Source organism: Peromyscus maniculatus, chromosome 22 (genome assembly GCF_049852395.1).
Source record: "Peromyscus maniculatus bairdii isolate BWxNUB_F1_BW_parent chromosome 22, HU_Pman_BW_mat_3.1, whole genome shotgun sequence".
NCBI classification, from domain to species: domain Eukaryota; kingdom Metazoa; phylum Chordata; class Mammalia; order Rodentia; family Cricetidae; genus Peromyscus; species Peromyscus maniculatus.
Window position 1 is genome coordinate 36,299,948 of NC_134873.1, and position 19,057 is coordinate 36,319,004.

At 49.5% G+C, this 19,057-nt stretch overlaps 1 protein-coding gene across 4 annotated transcripts in view; it reads right to left on the reverse strand.

The window, feature by feature from the left end:
• Colec11 (collectin subfamily member 11) overlaps nucleotides 1-18,242 on the reverse strand; it is a 34,614-nt gene extending 16,372 nt beyond the window's left edge. Inside the window, exons 1-3 of one of the 4 annotated variants that reach the window (XM_042267111.2) lie at nucleotides 18,220-18,242; nucleotides 9,819-9,974; nucleotides 5,590-5,661 (exon numbers count right to left, since the gene is read on the reverse strand). In XM_042267111.2, the coding sequence (XP_042123045.1) occupies nucleotides 5,590-5,661; nucleotides 9,819-9,951 (205 nt within the window). In that variant the 5' untranslated portion in view covers nucleotides 9,952-9,974; nucleotides 18,220-18,242. Of the gene's footprint in view, nucleotides 1-5,589; nucleotides 5,662-9,818; nucleotides 9,975-15,368; nucleotides 15,583-16,153; nucleotides 16,317-18,219 lie in introns of those variants that run through there. The other 3 variants (XM_006989794.4, XM_006989795.4, XM_042267110.2) reach the window with 3 other exon arrangements.
• Nucleotides 18,243-19,057: the final 815 nt, after the last annotated feature.

Here is a 19,057-nt window from a genome sequence, read left to right on the forward strand (position 1 = left end):
GCCCCTGGGGTCTCCAGTAGATTTTATTTACATAAGATCAGGCTATTAATGGAGTGGTAGGTTACCTAAAAGGTGGCTTCAAGTTCTGCCAATGAGAGAGACGACAGACTTTCATCTCAAACTGTGAGTCAAACCCTTCTTGGATTTGGTTTTGTCCAGGTATCCTATTACCACAACAGGAAAGGCAGCCATACACCTGGTGTGGGGGTGCTCACCTGGGACCCCAGCACTCAGGAGGCTGAATCAAGAGGATGATTTCAAAGCCATCCTCAGCTGCAGAGTAAGTTCAAGGCCAGCCTGTGATACACGAGACCATGCCTCAAAACGGGGAATCGGAAAATCCCACGCTAACAATGAGACTCCAACCACTTGGGACCCAACCCCAGTGGCCTGAGACATCGCCTCTGAACCTCATCCCACATGACTCCAGTTAGGAATGATGACCCATGCTGTAATTTACTGCTTAACAAGATAGTGAGGTGCCTGCTTGGACCCATGCCTGGACAGACGTCAGACCACGTAGCTCCCCTTAACCCTTATAAAGAACTCCTTCTCGGGGCTCTCTCTCTCTCTCTCTCTCTCTCTCTCTCTCTCTCTCTCTCTCTCTCTCTCTCTCTCTCTCTCTCTCTCAGAATTCAGCCCCTGCATCTGTCTCCTGTGGTGTGTTTCATCATTAAACCTCCCTGTACCTGTTCTACTCTGGTCAATGCTTCCCCACCACCCCATGCCTTCATTTCTGGCACATTACTATCATTATTATCTCTGTCTAGAATTTGCTGCCTTGGTTGAAATGTCATGCATTATATTTTGTTTTGGCTTTATTTTCGAAGGTTTTGTTTTTATATTGTTTTGTTTGTTTCGTTTTGTTTTTGGAAAAATATCTCACTATGTAGCCCAGGCTGGCCTCAAACTTACCACCCTTCTGCATCAGCCTTCTGAGTACTGGATCGTAGGAATGCATGACCACATTTATTATACTTTGGATACAGCAGGAAAACAATAGATGTGGAGGAAGAAAGAGAGGGAGTCACATTCCTTAGAGAGGCAAAATTCAGTACTAACGTGCCAACCAATGTGAGGGTGGCACCAAGCAGGGAGGGCACTCGTGGGCTGGGGGTTATACGTGGGCCTCTTCAAGGGGACAATGGGGCAGAGGCACATGCCCGGGCCCTACTTTCAGGTACTAGAAGAGCAAAATGCCAGGGATCTTTTTTTTTTTTTTTTTTTTTAGTGAACTAGAGAGAAATAACTCTGTAGTCTTTTTTCCCTTGGAAATGGGACAGTTGTGAGGTTGTGAGCTGTCGTGTGGGTGCTGGGAATTGAACCTGGGTCTGACCAGAAGAGCATCCCCTGCTCCCAACCACTAAGCCATCTCTCCAGCCCAATGCCAGGAACCTTAATCCCCAAGAAGAATTCTCAAACCATGGGAAAGCCAGAGTACCACACCCACACTCCAGAGAGATTGCTCTGGCCTCCAGGAGGCAATAGGGAAGATCTGAGCTATCCCCAAAAGATGGAGCCGGAGGCCCAGGAGGGCCTGCCCACAGCACCTGCCCTGAGTAGACATGTAAGGCTGGCAGCCTGGTGGGGAAGGCAGCTCACACCGCAGAGTGGGCCTGGACGTGAGCCAGACCGAAGGTGGGGGCAGCAAGGCCTGGTACTTGGTTCCTGCTGCCTGGTTTGCTGCTTGGCAACTGAGTCTATTTGAGATGTGAGGAGGAGAACGGAGCCTGGATGACGCAGAGGAGGCTCGGGTCCATCAGCTCCTGGACTTTCTGAACAGTGCCCGATTTGGACATAGTGAGAATCAGTTTCAGGTTAGCTGAGGAAAGCATCTACATTACAAGTGACAGAGAGAAAGGAATCATAGGAGAATGTTCTAGAAGAACAGAAGGTCCTGGTGAGGCTACCAGAACACTCAGAAGCCAATGCTGCAGAGAATATAAAAGGATGCTGGCAAAAGTTGAAGGTGAAACCCAGCTACCGTGTTTGCAGTGGAGACCTAAAGCCAGAGGCTGCAGAGGGCTCTGGGCGGCCTCCAGAATACTCTGAGGAACAGAACGGTTAACGCTGCCTCTACACAGGACAGGGAAAGTCCACCACCTTGTGGACCAGGGCTTTGCATCCACAGCCCAACAACAGTTGGAAGTGAAGGATGAGTGGACAGAGCTTTCTAGAAGGAATCTAGCACTGTTGCAGGTACCCAGTCTCCTTCCAGAGATGACATGAGGCCAGAGTCTACAGGGCCTGGAGTTATGTTCTCCAAGAGGACGAATAGCTGTAGCCTAGGATATCTCTACTGTGCTCCGATAGCTCACCAGGCACCCCACCCACCCTGCTACAGCTGCATGTGCTAGCCTGTGTCCAGAACTCATGGGACCTGTGACTGTGAGCCACCCCCACCCGACCACACTCCTGGACCTGAATCAGATTCCTGGGAAGCCTACATTTTTTTTAAGTTGGGGTCTCACTGCATAGCCCTGGTTGGCCTGTGTAGCATGAATCTTAAAAGGTCTTATTAATAAAATCAAACCTGGGGCCAGTTATTGGAGTGAATGCTGGAAGATCAGAGAAGCAGAACAAGCCACAGTTAACCTCACCTTGCCAGTTCCTCAGCTGATCCTGTTTCCTCAGACTGGAAGCCTCTGAGTCCTCATCCAGAATGAATCTCAGCTGAACTGCTGCTCAAAAGCCAAAAAGCTTAACCCAGCTCTAGTTCCTGGTTTTCATGCCTTATATACCTTTCTGCTATCTGCCATCACTTCCTGGGATTAAAAGCTCACTTTCTGGGGGCTGGTGAGATGGCTCAGAGGTTAAGAGCACTGACTGCTCTTCCAGAGGTCCTGAGTTCAATTCCCAGCAATCACATGGTGGCTCACAACCATCTATAATGAGATCTGGTGCCCTCTTCTGGTGTGCAGGGATACATGCAGGCAGAACATTGTAAACATAATAAAGAAAAAAATCTTAAAGAAAAAAAAAAAGTTCAAGACCAGTTTTGCTGTACACAGCATGTTCAAGGCTAGCCTGAACTACATGGGGAAAAAAAAAAAGCTCACTTTCTGGGATTAAAAGCGTGAGTCACCATGCTTGGCCGTATCCTATGTGGCCTTGAACTCACAAAGATCCAGAAGGATTTCTGCCTCTGGAATGCTAGGATTAAAGGCGTGTGCTGCCGGGCGTTGGTGGCGCACGCCTTTAATCCCAGCACTCGGGAGGCAGAGCCAGGCGGATCTCTGTGAGTTCGAGGCCAGCCTGGGCTACCAAGTGAGCTCCAGGAAAGGCGCAAAGCTACACAGAGAAACCCTGTCTCAAAAAACCAAAAAAAAAAAAAAAAAAAAAAAAAAGGCGTGTGCTACCACTGCCTATCCTCTATGTTTAATTTTGTGGCTGTTCTCTTCTCTGACCCCAGATAAGTTTATTAGCGTGCACAATATTTTGGGGAACACAGTACCACCACAGGCCTGAAACTCACTATGTAGACCAGGCTGTCCTCAAACTCTCAGAGATCCACCTGCTGGCCTTAAGGTGTGTGCCTCCAGGCCTGGCCTCTCCCACTTCTGATACAAGTGCAGCTCATAGGGCTTGAAGTGAACAATGGGGAAATTAGAGAACAAACTTGAAAACATTTTAAGACAGTCTTCACATATTTTTTTAATTTAGTCTCTCTTTTTTTCTGAACAGAAAACAACTTTCCAATGCCACAAGATCAGCTGTGGTGTTGTCTAGTACATATTATCATAGATGGGGCATAAATGGTGAAAATGTTCTCCTTTTTCTTTCTGTTTGTTGAGTTTTTTGGTTTGGTTCAAGTTGGGTTTTGTTTTGTTTTTCAAGATAGGGTTTCTCTGTGTAGTCCTAGCTGTCCTAGAACTCACTCTGTAAACCAGAATGGCCTTGAACTCAGAGATCTGCCTGCTTCTGGCTCCTGAGCACAGGGATTAAAGGTATGCGACACCACCACCCAGCAAATATGTAGCCCAGCCTATCCTCAAACTCATGACCCTCCTGCCTCTGCCTCCTTCAGCAAATCCTACCAGCATGTGCCACTATAACCAGCTCGCTTTGTTTTTTAAGGCAGGGTCTCCAGCTATGTAGACTAGGATGGCCTGTAACACGTAGAGATCCATCCGCCTCTCATCCAGAGTGCTGGGATTAAAAGCATACACCACCATGACTGGCTTGAAAATGCTTTTCTATATATCTATTAATAACAATTTTTAAAAAATATAAAGTAGGCAGAGGCAGGCAGAGGCAGGCAGAGCTCTCTGTGAGTTCAAAGCCAGCCTGGTCTATATAGCAACCAGGCCAGCCAGGACTACATAGTGAGACCTTGTCTCAAAAAAAATTTTAAAAAGCAACAAAACTTTGAGGCTGGAGTGTTGGCTCAGTGGTTAAGAGCACATACTGCTCTCCCTGAGGACCTGAGTTGTATTCACGCACAACATCAGGTAGCATACAGCTTCCTGTAACCCCAGCTCCAGGGTGTTCTGGCGCCTCTGACCTCTGTGGGCACTCACATTCATGTACACATACCAACACACACACACACACACACACACACACACACACACACACACACACACATAATTAAATACTAGAAGTCAATCTTTTAAGAGAACGAGTGAGCTCTGCTCCTCAAGGGGTCCCAGTAGCCATAGCAGGTGCCTCCAGCTCCAGGGAGCCCAACACCCCCTTCTGATCTGCACAGACACTGCCCTCACATGCACAAACCCACAAACCCCCGCCCCCCCCCCTCCCCGCCACACACACACACACATACACGTAATCTTTTGACAATAATAAAACATTTTAAAATATGAAATAGTAAAGATGATGTCATCCTCTAGATGGTAGCCACACACACCAGGCACCTGCGATTACGGTGGCTCCTCACATGTGTGGCCACCTTCGTTCTCATGCATATTCAAAGTCCATTACATGTATGTGAACTGGAGCACCCCACCCCACCCCTGCCCTCCAGACCCTCCCCTTGGACATCCTCCCTTTTGTGCTGTGATGTCGCCACCCAATATCCACAGCCTGGTTCTCTACATGGGTACTCTCATCCCTGTCCATCTGTGTTCTCATCCCTGTGCGTGTGTTCTGGTCCCTTTACACACAGGCTCTAGCGCCTTTGAATGTGCAGTTTGGCCTCATCAACCACCCACAGGCAGAATCGCATTGTTTTATTAAAGCAGAAACCAGTCGGTAGTTAAGAGCACAGACTGCTCTTCCGGAGGACCTGAGCTGCATTCCCAGCACCACATCAGGCAGCATACAACTGCTTCCATACAACCCCTTCCATTCGGTAGGTGGGGCAGCTACTGTTCCAGTGCCTTGGACTGTGCTGTGCTCCTCCGTCAGGCTATCTTCATGACAGCATTCTCCTTATACAAAGCCTACGCGTGATCCTGAACCTTGGCACTCCCAGAAAGTCACCACTGTGTTTCAAGGGCACAGCTTTTCATCAGGGCCCTGATGGCCAGCACCATGCCTTCCTTCCCTAAACTCTCTCTGTCTCAGGAGAGCTCTGTCCCCTCCACCTCCCACCCTCCTTGTCCCCATGGAGGCCAGCATCGTGAGTACCTTTTTCTCCTGTAGGACCGACTCTTCCTGGCCGTCCAGGGGCTCCTTTGTCTCCCTTTTCTCCTGCATCTCCTGTGGAAGAAGTTACATCTGTTTAGGCACTGTCTGGCTAGGACAGGACTATGGTGTTATGCATCCATACAGAAGAATTAGAAAGGCTCTCGCACATGGTGCAGCTACTCTGGTCCTACTCCCTGCCCACCCCACTCCAGACTGCAACCAGCATCGCCAGGGCGAGCGCTGGGTGCCCGGGTCTAAGCTCAGGATGAGCTTTCCCTACACTGCTTTATTTTTCAGGGAACAGATCTTTCCCTCCAGGCACTGTCCCTGCTGGGCTGGTTTCCGGTCTGTCTTCCCACCACAGGGCTCTCCACATTGCTCTAACAGTAAGGAGAAGTAAGGAGGGGTGTCACTGCCAGGGGACCCCCAGAGAAACACCCTGTGGCCTGGCGACATGCTGGGGAGAGCAGACTGGGGTGTCCGCCAGCATTTCCTCATCCTCTCAGCATGACCCACGGAGCACACATGGTGGCCCTCCATGTGGGCTTCATGGGACCAGTAAAGTGTGCCCTCCATGTTCCGGGGTTCAGTGGCCAGGGACAGGAGACAGAGGAGAAAATAAGCAGTCAGGATATCTGACAGGATGAGGACACCGGTGTGTGGAGAGGAGCTGAGTCACAGGGAACCGGGGGACCCACTCTCTAGCCTCAACCTCAACCTAGTCCTGATCGAATGACCTTCCTACACCACAGATCTGATTCTGCTTTTCCCTCCCTAGAAGACAGAAGCTCACCAAAGGCTGCACTGAGTCATACACCAGCCTGGCCTCAAACTTACAGAGATCCACATGCCTCTGCTTCTTGCTCTATACATGCTGGTTTATAAATCTAATTCCAGGCTATCCAGGGCTACACAGTGAAACCCTGTCAGAAAAAGAAAAAGAAAAAGAGACAGGAGATATGGTTGTGCATGGCAGTGAGTGTGACAGCGATCCCACTGGGGACCTTCTGCCTGAAATCCACCCTCCCAGCTAGAAAGCAGTGGCAGGATGAACACTCCCTCCTTCCCCATGAGACAAAACATTAGGACCAGGAGTTCTTTTCTCTGGGAGACACTCAACAGTGAAGCCGTGATGGTTTTGTTTTGAAGTTATCAAGTTGAGATGGGAGAGAGAAAAACAAAAACAAAAACCAATTCATACATGCCCAAACCCATCTCACAAGAATTCCAGAGAGACAGAGAGGGGAAGAGAGAGCCTATAAAGAGCTGCCAGATACACTTCCTGGCACTGGGGGTAGGGGTGGGCGCATGAAAGCAGGAATACAATAAAAAGCCTGCAGAGAACCACACGGGGAAAATCAGGGCTGAACAGCAAAGATGTGTCAGGCGGCCGTGCCAAACTAACGTCAGCAACAAAGCGAGCGTTCTGTGAGCCATCCGGGAGGAGAAATATTTTAAGTCAGATTGACGCGAGGATTCTCATTAGCCACACAGGGTACAGGGTAGAACGAGGTACTAGCTTCAGCAAAAGTGACACAGGATGCGTCAGATCAGACGTCTCCCAGCGAAGCGGCTTTTGAGCTGAAGCTGTGCAGTGAGTGAGCAGGATGCAGCCATCCAGAGCAGAGCAGTGCTCTGAGGAAAGGCACACAGACTGAAGGGCATCGAAGGCTCTCCAGATGAGCCTTCCAAGGCTAAGCTGAGGGGCTGGACCGCAGAGGACAACAGGATCACCCACAGAGGGGCAACAGCAAAACCCACCAGTGCAGAGGCCCACCAAAGATGGGCGAGGGTGGGGACAGGATTCTTTATTACTGCGTGCATCACTGTGTGCATCACAGTAAGCAGCTACCGTGACTCTTCTCTTCATGGGGCTGAAATCTCTCCCAGAGCACCTGAAGGAAGGCCTCCACACAGCAGTGGCACTGGCGGCACTCACTGAGAGGTAACCATAAGCACCCCTTCCAGCTTTTCTAGATGTTTTCTGGACAGCTCCTAGAGTTTACACACATGGCTCTCACTTATTTGACGGAGGGGGATGTGCGTTGATGAAGACACGAGCCATGATAGCTGAGTGGACAAGCCAAGCGCAGGCTCTGGGCCTGACCACAGCTTCTTTGGGCATCAGAACCTGGATTAGGGTAAGGCTGAGTGAACCAGACCATCATCCACTGCACTGACACTTACCAGATGGCCCCTCCCTTTTAAAAAGAAGGCAAGAAGGACACTAAGGCCACCACACAACTTCCACCTGGCCTCCCCTTGCAAGCATCCTGTGTCTGTCTGTCTCTAATTTTATTGAAAAACTGTTCATATTGATCCCAACTCACCATAAGACCCTGAAACAGCACTTTACATACTACAGCAGGAATGAGATATAATGCACCAATAAAAACGTTTTAGAACATGGTGCCTGGGGCTGGAGTAACGACTGTTAGTAATGTGTTTGCCACAGCAAACACAGTTACTGGAGTCGATGACCAAGCTCCATATAAAAAGCCAAGCAGCCGGGCATTGGTGGCACATGCCTTTAATCCAGCACTCGGGAAGCAGAGCCAGGCGGAATTCTGTGAGTTCGAGGCCAGCCTGGACTATCAAGTGAGCTCCAAGAAAGGTGCAAAGCTATACAGAGAAACCCTGTCTCAAAAATAAAAAACCAAAAATAAAAAGCCAAGCATAGTAGCACACACTTGTAATCCCAGTGCTGGGGAGATAGAGTGAAGAGGATCCCCAGGGCTCCCTGGCTAGCCAGACTAGACTAATTGGTTAGCACTAGGTCAATGAGAGAACCTATCTCAAAATCCAAAGTTGGTATCACCTGGATCAATGCCAGAAGGTTGACCTCTGGCCTCCACACACAAGCACACATATTTGTATACACACACACACACACACACACACACACACACACACAAGACCTGAATGAAGAATATTTTATCTCTCAAACAATCAGAAAAGCCTTTTCATTTAAATGTCATTCTCTCGGATAATCTTCCCATTTCACCCACAGTGGGAAGAAGGGGACAAGACCCTGAGCTTCTTCCCACTGCTGATCTCCCAAAAAAAACCACCTTGATGCCCAGACTCTGAAGCTTCCCCCACGCAGTTCCTCAGCTCTATCCATGATTACGTTATGTCCTGAAACTACTTTGTTTTAAAAAGTTGTTTTTGCTAGCTGTGGTGGTGCACGCCTTTGATCTCAGCACTTGGGGGACAGAAGCAGGTAGAGTCCCGTAAATTTAATCCAGGCTACTCTACATAGGGAGTTCCCAGCAAGCCAGGATTTCATGGTGAAACCCTTTGTCTCAAAAACATGTCTGACCTCCGCCTCTAAAGGGCCACACCCAAGTCGGCGGAGACCTTCCCTGGAAGCTTGACAATAAGTCTAGCTGTTCCTAGGGACCTTGGAGTACAACCCTAAGTGGTCATCAAGACCAAAGATGTTCCCCAGCACTGCTCAAAGCTCAGTGGGGTGGGAGGGACTCCTTATCGGTGGCGATAAACAAGCCACAGAGATCCCAGCTACAGGCCGCCCCCCCATGGTGTTCTGACCAGACGTCTGTCTATCAGGACAGGTTGACATTTCAGCTGCCATCTCATTTCCCACTGCCACTAGCATTGCTTTCTCTTTGCTCCTAGAAATAATTTACCGCTTGTGCCCTCTCAAGTCAGATCTAAATCTGTGAACACGGCGCTTTCATCCAGGTCACACTTTGATAATGTCTGACCCAACAAGGAAGGTGTGTGTCCATCATTTTCATGCAGAACACAGCACACTTTGATATACTCATTGTCAGTTGAAGAAAAGCCACAGACATCCCTGGACTGTTGTTCTATTTGCAAATGTGTCTTGCAAGCAGGCTTCATCCCTACAGGCCATGGGATGTAAACACTGTAGCATCATACATCAGGAAAGAGGCTGGTTGACCCCAGCCCTCCGGCTCATGCCAGAGAAGATCAAATAAGCCAGACCTTCACACAAGGCTCCTGAGAAGGCTGTGTTGCATATACATCACTAATGAGAAATCCGCAATTCCTTGGCTAGAAAATGTTTAAATGTCATGGAACCTTGGTCTCATAGTCAGGGAATCCCAAATCCAGCAGATGGGCAGATTTCCCAGGATGCACCTGGACCAGAGCCCTTCTTTCTGAGTGTGTGCCGAAGTACCAGGCCATGCAGGAAACTGAGACACCCAGAGGCATGACCAGAGCGGCAGAAGAGCCATTACCTTTGAGGCCGGGGACAAGAATCTGCACAGAGCAGGCGTCCTCTGTGGTCTGCTGAGGACATCCAGATGGTAGCAGTGACAGGAAAGCCAGGCTAATCAGCATGCCTGCAAGAGCCAGGTCCCTCGTCATCATGAGTGCAGGCAGGACGCTGACTCCTGGAAGGAGGAAGGCATAAACAGTGACAGGATCTGACACAGACAGGGCTTTGCGAACAGCAGGCCACACTCGTGGACTCCCCTCTCTCGCTGGCTCGCTTACATACCAATTACCAACCTCCACTGAGAGTCTCTGAAGTTTCCCGGCAGCTAGGGCACCATGTGTGCCCGGAATGCTTTCCCTAAGCCTTTGCTGAAGGTCACTTGCACTGTCCAGCCTTGCTGAGTACAAGGCCAGCCCAGGAGGCTCAACTCATCCTAATGGCAGAGACTCAGGCTCCAAGAAGACAAAGGCCCCTATGCAAGACATGACCCTCCTGCAGAGCTTGGAGCATGTCTGAGAGGGGATAGCCCTGTACAAACAGAGATCCACACTAGATGGCTTGAAAGCAGAGAAGGGAGAGAGGAAATAAGAAAGGCCAACAGTAGTGGCAAGAAGAAAGGGAGAAAGATATATAAAAAGCAAGAAGGAAAGCCGGGCCTGAAAGCTGCGGTAGGGGGTTCCCCTTGGGGCATCAGAACCACACAATAACAATTATAGCAACAACTACACAACTATTCACCTCAGAAGGCCTCTGATGCTTCCTGGCACCTATAAGCTGGGTCAGTCAACTCCTCAGCAATATTTCCAGATGCCAACCTTCTGCCAGGCACAGTTCCAGGTTCCGAGGGTGGAGAAAGAACTAAAGAACTAAACTCCAGTCAAAGAAGACAGCCAAGGACGGGAGAGACGGTCCAGTGGTTAAGAGTATTTGCTGCACTTGCAGGGGATGTGGGTTTAGTTCTCAGGACCCCCGTGGTGGCGCACAACTACCTGTAATCCCGGTTCCAGTGGGACCCAGTGCCCTCTTCCAGCTTCTGTGGGCACTGTACACCCCTGGTGCGCATCCACACACACAGGCAGGCATGCGCACATACCAAAATAAAAAAAAAAAAAAACTTTTTTAAAAAAGACAAAAGGATGGACAGATAATCCCGGAAGCAGCAGAGAAGAGTGATCTTCCCCTGGCAGGAGAGGCAGGGCAAGATGACCTGGTCATGCAGCTGCAATCTAGAGACCTGTCAGGGATGGCCTCCCTGGTGAAGCAACACTCAGCATAGCCTCTTGAACGGAGCTTGGGGAGTGGGGAGAAGTTGCCTGGCCTGGTGAGCACAGAGGAGAAAAAGCCCTGAACAGAGTGAAGGCTCAGGTCTAGTGCCACTGGGAAACCTTATGTGGGGGGGGGGGGCGCGGGGGACGGGGGTTCCCCGCAAAGCAAGGTGGAGGCTTTTGATCAGGGCATGGCTTTATAAGAGGGCCACTTGGCTCTTCTTGGAGACTATATTTATTGGAATAAGAATGGAAGTGAAGGCCGGGCAGTGGTGGCTCACGCCTTTAATCCCAGCACTTGAGAGGTAGAGGCAGGCATGAGCCCGAGACCAGCCTGGTCTATAAAGTTAGTTCCAGACCAGCCAGAGCTACATAGTGAGACCCTGTCCCAAAAAAAAAATAAAACAACAGCAACAAAAAGAAAGGAGGTGAAGAGATCAGACAGAGGAGACCTCGGTGTGCAGTAGTGAGAAGTTGTGAGGACACCATGGCAGAGGCGGAGAAGAGAGGAGCAGCTGGGATGTGTTGTGGAGGCAAGGCTGATTGGTTTTCACTGATTCTATGGAAATTCGAGGGAATGGCCAGCTACAGGCCCTGGAGAACAGTGCTGGGGTTACTGAGAGCAGGCATGGGGGAGGGGGAGGGGCTATAGTTGACAGTCAAAGAAGCCTGTGAACCTGGGTGGAGGAGCAATGGTTTAACTTGCCCAACTCAAAGATCAAGACACTGCATCCCTCCCTGACTCCAGCCATCTAGCCCTCAGAGGCGAGGGACCCACATACCCAGCCAGTGAGATCATCCTGTTGAGTCTCTCCACAGAGAAGTCCGGAGAGTGAGGGCACAGACCATGTCCCAGGAGCCTTTATAGTCTGCAGACCCACTATCTGGCTGTGCTGACACTCACTGGAGCAGTACCAAGCCCCTGCTACACTTGCTTCCAGGGAAGGATTCTCCTCAAAATGTGTGGCGAAGTCACGATGTCCAGACATACTGCCTCTATCATGTCCGACAACAGAAAGGTGCATCTGGTGATCAGAATCTACTGTCCCCGCTGTGTGAAGGGAAGCCATCTGAAACTCCTCTTTCAGCTCAAGTACCCACAAGAGACAAGAGAAGAACGGTTTGCTGACACTAGATGTTGACTTCCCACCTAAGCAAAGGGGACTCAAGGATGAGGGAGCACAGGATTGAAGGGCATAGCACTGAGGGTATAAACCAAGAGGATTGACTCACTGACCTTGACCTTAGGACTTTGCTGGAAGTCCAGAGGTATAAAATGGAAAGCCAACTCCATCATCTGAAGACACCCTGCATAGCTCAAACCACGAAGACCAAGTCTTGAGCCTGCAGAGCATGGACTCTGCTGACCTCAACACTGGTCTGTCCTTAGGAGGTTGGGGTCTGAGGCCCAGCTCACACTCCCCGCCCTCCCACACTCTAGGTCTCTGGGCTCTGAGCTGTTGGCGATTGACAAGGTTGCCAGTCCTCTGAATGTACATCCATGCTTGCAGGGTGGGGGGAGAGAGGGGAAGCTAATTAATGAGGTGCCCACTCCTGAAATAGTCGAATGATCAAAAACCGTGAGCAGACAACAGCAGAGAGACCTTGATCACATGCGGAAGAAGGGCTTAGGAGAAATGGTGGGCTGGGAAAGCACCGTGGTCCCACCAAGTTTCTGCTTTTATTAAGAAGAAAAACAAATCAAGGCAGACTGCAAAAATCAGGAATGGGAGCAGAGGAAGGAACACATGACACACAGACACACACACATAGACACACAGACACAGACACAGACACAGACACATACACACAGACACACACACAGACACACAGACACATACACACAGACACACACACAGACACACACACACATACATACAGACACACACACACACAGATACATACACACAGACACAGACACACAGACACACACACACACATACACACATAGACACACAGATACACACAGACACACACACACATAGACACACAGACACAGACACATACACACAGACACACACACACATAGACACACAGACATATACATACAGACACACACACACAGAGACACATACACACAGACACAGACACACACAGACACACACACACATACACACACACAGACACACACATACACACACATACAGACACACAGACACACAGATACACACAGACACACATATACAGACACACACATACACACACACACACACACACACACACACACACACACACACACACACGGAAAATCACCATGGACAGGAATCAGCGAACCTAAGCACTCTCCAGTGAGGCCTGGGTATCTAGGCTTCAGCAGGGATTTGCATGCTGGGGGCGTTGTTTAGACTCCCGGCTTCTCATTTTTAAGAGTTACTTATGCATGGACAGGTTCATAAATGTATGAGAAATGTGATGCTAAGCTTACACGGAACTCTCGTCACGCTTGGATGATTGCTCTGCTGTCGTTTTCCTGAAATTTCCAGCAATTTAAGAAACAGGGAACTGTAAAACCTGTGGGTGAGCGTGCTCCCCCACAGTGCTCTTCACTCTCCACACTCAGCTGTTAAACCTAAGCAGCAAGTGTTTGGTTCCATCTTCTGGAACACGAGACCATGTATGGTGATGCACACCTGTCATCCCAGCACTTTGGGAGGCAGAATGATGAAGTTCATGAGGTCAAGGCCAGCCTGGGCTCCAGCAGTGAGTTCCAGGCCCAGCAGCTAGCCAGGGCTACATAGTAAGATTCCCCTTCATCAAACAAAAAAGGAGAGTTGCAGAGGGCATTAAAGAGGTGGCTCAATGGTTAGGAACACATACTGCGGGGCTGGAGATGGCTCAGTGGTTAAGAACACCGACTGCTCTTCCAGAGGACCTGGGTTCAATTCCCAGCACCCACATGGCAGCTAACAACTGTCTGTCACTCCAGGATTTGACACCCTCACACAGACAAACATACAGGCAATAAAAAAGAAAAAAAGAACACATACTGCTCTTCCAGAGGACCTGGGTTTGTTCCCCAGCACTCACATGCTCACAACTGCCTACGATTCCATCTCTAGGAAGATCTGAGGCCTCTGGTCTCCACTGGCACCTGCACACACTCACACAGACAGACACAGACACATATACATAGTTTTTAAATGATTTAAAAGGCTGGATATGGAGGCCCATGGTTTTAATCCAAATACGTGGGAGGCAGAGAGGATTCCTGCGAGTTTGAGACCAGTCAAGGCTACATAATAATACCCTATCCCAAAAATTCAAAATAATAATATTTTTTTAAGGAAAAGGGTTTTGGTGGGGGAGAAAATACTTTTTGCTGCACCCAATTTGCTGGATTAAAAACTGTTCAGGTGTTTCTTGGGAGCTCCCAAGAGGGCACAGTAATGTATCCCACAGAAACAAACATTGCCAGATGGTGGTGGCACAGGAGGCAGAGGCAGGTGGATCTCTGTGAGTTCGAGGCCAGCCTGGTCTACAGAGTGAGTTTCAGGACAGCCAGGGCTACACAGAGAGACCCTGTTTCAGAAAAAACAACAACAAAATTGCTCCTCCAGAGACAGCAGGTGTCCAGCAGGACACTCATCACTTTCTCTCCTGTGAAAGCCTTAAGTGTGGCTTTACAAAGGTCAGGCCACAGCAGGCCAGTAGGGAGAGCAGAAATGCAGAACATTTCAGGGCTGGCTCCTCATCCGTCCATCATCTACTCTCTCACTGACTCTCCTGCCTGTGTGTCTTTCCTGTCAGTTTTCATCTGAGCTAGTGGATGTGGTAGGGCACTGTCCTCCAGTTGATTCCTGCCCCAGACCTGCTCCAGAACAGGGCAGGTGGACACATGGGGAGGTGGTGGACACACGGGGAGGTGGTGGGCACACGGGGAGGCGCCATGCCCACCAGGAAGCTAGTCTGTGTCCTGGGCAGTTGCCGCTCAGGAAAGGAATTTGGTTTTATAAACGGAGACGATGCAGCAATCCTGAAATCTTTTTAAAAACAACATCCTTATCTCTCAGCCAGGGCCCAAAGACTAAGGCCCCACCCACTTCCATCAAAGAGACAGCTTTCTGGGGGAGAGTTTAAATGTGGAATTCACAAAAGAAACACGTAAGAATGAACTGGGAGCAGGTCAGGGGGAAACATGAATCGTGCTGCCAAACACACAAGTTGACACGTCCGTTAAACACCCACCGAGGATCCCTGGATCTCACAGACTCGGAACTGTCTGCTGGAAACAGCCCCACCATTTGGAAGCCTCCTCTGTCCTAGAGTGACCCACCCCCACCACGAGGCTTCAGAGAGGATCTTACCAACACCATGGTGAGGAGAGATCTGTCTGTTCTCTTTCTTCTCTGGCACAGATGTCTCAAAATTGGGGATGACACTAAACGTGGAGGTTCCGAGCTCTGCTCTCCCAGGCAGGGTTACTCCTCAAACTGAGCCCCATTATGCCGTGCAGTGGCCTTCAAACGTAACCATTTGGGAGCCCTCACCCGGAGCCACTCCAACACAACAGCCGGTCCCGAAGCCTGGTGTCCGGGCACAAGCAACTGCCCTTTCGAGATGCTCCCCTTCCCAATGTTGGGAGACTGGATGCCGGCTGGTAGATGCCCCCCCCTGAGGGCAATGTCCCTCCCGCCCTCCCTGCCACTGCCCTCCACCTGAGATCCACTGCTGAGCGTGCCTTTGAGCTGTAGGTCTCTGAACAGGGCTTGCTCAGCCGTCACCCCATAAACGCTGCTCAGCAGGAGTCTGGGGTACGTTTCTCCCCCGTTGGAGTTAGAAGTGTTCATTCAAACCTCTGGGCACTAACCCAAATGCCTGCAATTACATCATGTCTCAACTGATTGACCAGAATTTGCCTCTTTGGGCTTCTCAAAGATTCCTCCACTAACTATGGAGCTAAACAAACTCTGAAGCTGTAGTGTCTGGCTTATGGACCAACTCCAGGATGTTTGGATCTGAGACTGTGTCCCACCTTGCCAAATTCCAAAGCCCGAGTCTACCCTCCAGCCCTGTTTGGAAATTTGCCCTCCTGTCCATGCCTCGACGCCTGTCCAATCCTGGCCCAGTTTCCTGGGGCAGCATCGCCTACCTGGATGCACACTAGGCGAAAGTGCTGTCCTGACGGTCCCCGGCTAGCAGAGATACTGCTCCAAGGAGCCTCATGGCTGCTTATTTACAGAGACCAGCTGCAGTCCAACTCAGAGGGAACCCGTGCCTGTCAGACAGCCCAGCGGATCTGCTGGAGGCTGCTGCCTTATCTGTTAAGAGCTTCCTGCCTGAAACCATCAGCTGTCCTGCAGGGCCCTGAGGAGTGTGGGAACACAGCCCCTGCCGCCAGGCTGGGGTGCCTGGAGATGCTAGCCAACCCCCACCCCAAACATTCTGTCCAGTTTTTGGTTTTCTTTCCTGTTTTCCTCTCTCTTCTTTTTCTCCTAAGTACATATGCTGAACATGGTGGTGCATACCAGCAATCTGCACTCTGAAGACTGAAGCAGGAGGATTGCTGTGAGTTAGAAGGCGGCTTGCACTATGTAGCAAGTTCCAGGCCAGCCAGGAGTACATAGTGAGATTGTGTCCCAAATCAAATAAATCAACAACAGCAACAAAAACAAACAAATAAACAATAAACAAAAATAAAAACAAAAAAAAAACCAAGGTGGATAGTGAGGGAGACAGAAGACACCTGACATGAATCTCTGCACACACAAGCACCTGTTTACAGACACACAGTAATACAAGATATTACCACACAGCAACTTGGAGAGATGGTCAAGAGTTCTGTGCAGTGACAAAACAGACTCCGTGAGTTACCCACTGTTCCATCTATAAAATACTATTAGGAGCCTGCTTGGAGGTTCAGCACAGCCACTCAAAGACCCTCAAAGGAACAGCAGTCCTCCTCCATCAGGGAAGGTCTCCTGCTGACATGCAGCTTCAGGATAGATGCATGGATCCATGAGGGAGGAAGCCAGATCAGCCAAACCAACTTCATGATCACTGGGGTGAATGATGTTACCGCCATATTGCCCTCTCATCCCATTCATATAACAGTCTTAAAGTGATAAAACTAGCCTGGTGGTGGTGGCACATACTTCTAATTCCAGAGACAGGCAGATCTGAGTTCAAGGCCAACCAGGTCTACAGAGAGAGTTCCAGAACAGCCAGGGCTACACAGAGAAACTCTGTCTCCAAAACGACAACAATAAATAAATAAATAAATAAATAAATAAATAAATAAATAAATAAATAAATAAATAAAGTGGTAAAACTGTAAAAATCAAGGACAGATCAGTGGTTGGCCAGAGCACTGTGTCTCAGCAGTGATATGAGTTGGCCTGCTCATGTTGGAATCTGGGTTGTAGTACTGTGCCAGACTTTCCACAGGGAAGATTGGGTTCAGGAAAGCTCTCTGAATTATTTTCTACAACTGTATGCAAATTTATAATCACCTCCAAATAAAGCTTAACTTTTTTTGTTGTTGTTGTTTCTGAGACAGGGTCTCATGTAGCTCAAACTGTCCTCAATCTTAATAGAAATGACTCTGTTCACATCTCTAAAGTTCACAGAAGTACACAGAGCAAGCCCAAGAGTCCCTCCTAAAACCTGCCCAAGCAAACTGTCAGATACCCCCTCCTGCCTCAAGGTGCCAGGGGGCCCAGAAAGCATAAGAACCTTTTCTGCGGGGGAGGGAGGAGGGTTCAAGACAGTTTCTCTGTGTAGCTTTGGATGTTCTGGAACTCACTGTATAGACCAAGCTAGCTTCAGACTCAGAGATCTGCTTGCCTCTGCTTCCCAAGTGCTGGAATTAAAGTCATGCTCCACCACACCCTGCTAGAAGACTTTTTTTTTCCCCAATATATTCCATAGCTCAGGCTAGCCTCAAACTGGAAGCAATCCTCCTGCTGAGGCCTCTTAGTGCTGGAATAACATGAGCCACCACTTCCAAATCTTCAGCCCTACCCCTGGTACTGGGGCTTGAACTCAGGACCCTGCACATACCAGGCAGATGCTCTGTCAACTGCTCTATTTCCCCATCCCATCCTGAGGGCTTTTAAAACAGTGCCAACAAAATACTCCCCATTTCAAAAACAGTGGTAATTTAACTTGCCTATGTTGAGTAGATTGTGAGTTAGAACTTTTGTGTTCTAAGCTTACCCTGGAGTCACAAAAGGAAACACTGGCCACTCCTCCACTGCTTTCCTCTTCTCTGCCCTGACGGCACAGGCCCAGGGTTAGAGCCACTTGCCTGGGAGCTCTGACCCCACAGACCATCCCATTCCCGGCCAGAACATGACTGGCCCACATCCAGTGAGTGTTTACATCTCTCTAAGATAACTATGGAGTTTGGATACAAGAGTCACATGAAACCCACTCTGCTCTGGATGGGAAACTTTCCTGGGGGTCACACCGGACGTGCTGCTGTATCTGTGGGACATTTTGTCCATAAGGACATTCACCACGGCACCTCCCTAAAGGCCCTCATCCCTCACTGAGAGTGCCTGGGCTTCCGGAGAATGCACAGTACTTTGCCACTACCCTATCCTAAGCCTAGTCACCCTGGGATGTGGAGCAGAAAGACCCGGATGCAAGCATTGAAAACCTCTTCTTGCCAAGTAGTTAAAAGGTCTTGAATACTTAACCATTTAACACATTTACCCAGTGTTAAGATTCTGGATTGCACCATTTTCATGGTAAAGTGGCCATGACAGGTCATCATCGGATGTTCAGAGGGCCTGCCCAGAGGTTCTCACAATGAGCCTGCACTGGTGGTGCCTACAGAAGCCAGAATGAGGGTATCAGATCCCCTGGAACTGGAGATACACAATGTTGTGAGCTGCCATGTGGGTGCTGGAACCAAGCTCAGTCTCCTGCAGAGTATCAAATGCTCTTAACCACTGAGCCATCTCTCCAGCTCTAGTCCCTAGGGTTTCTGAACTGATAGTTTGAGTGTAGGGATCCCAGAATGCTCCTTTGTAGTAAGTTCTCACGGCTG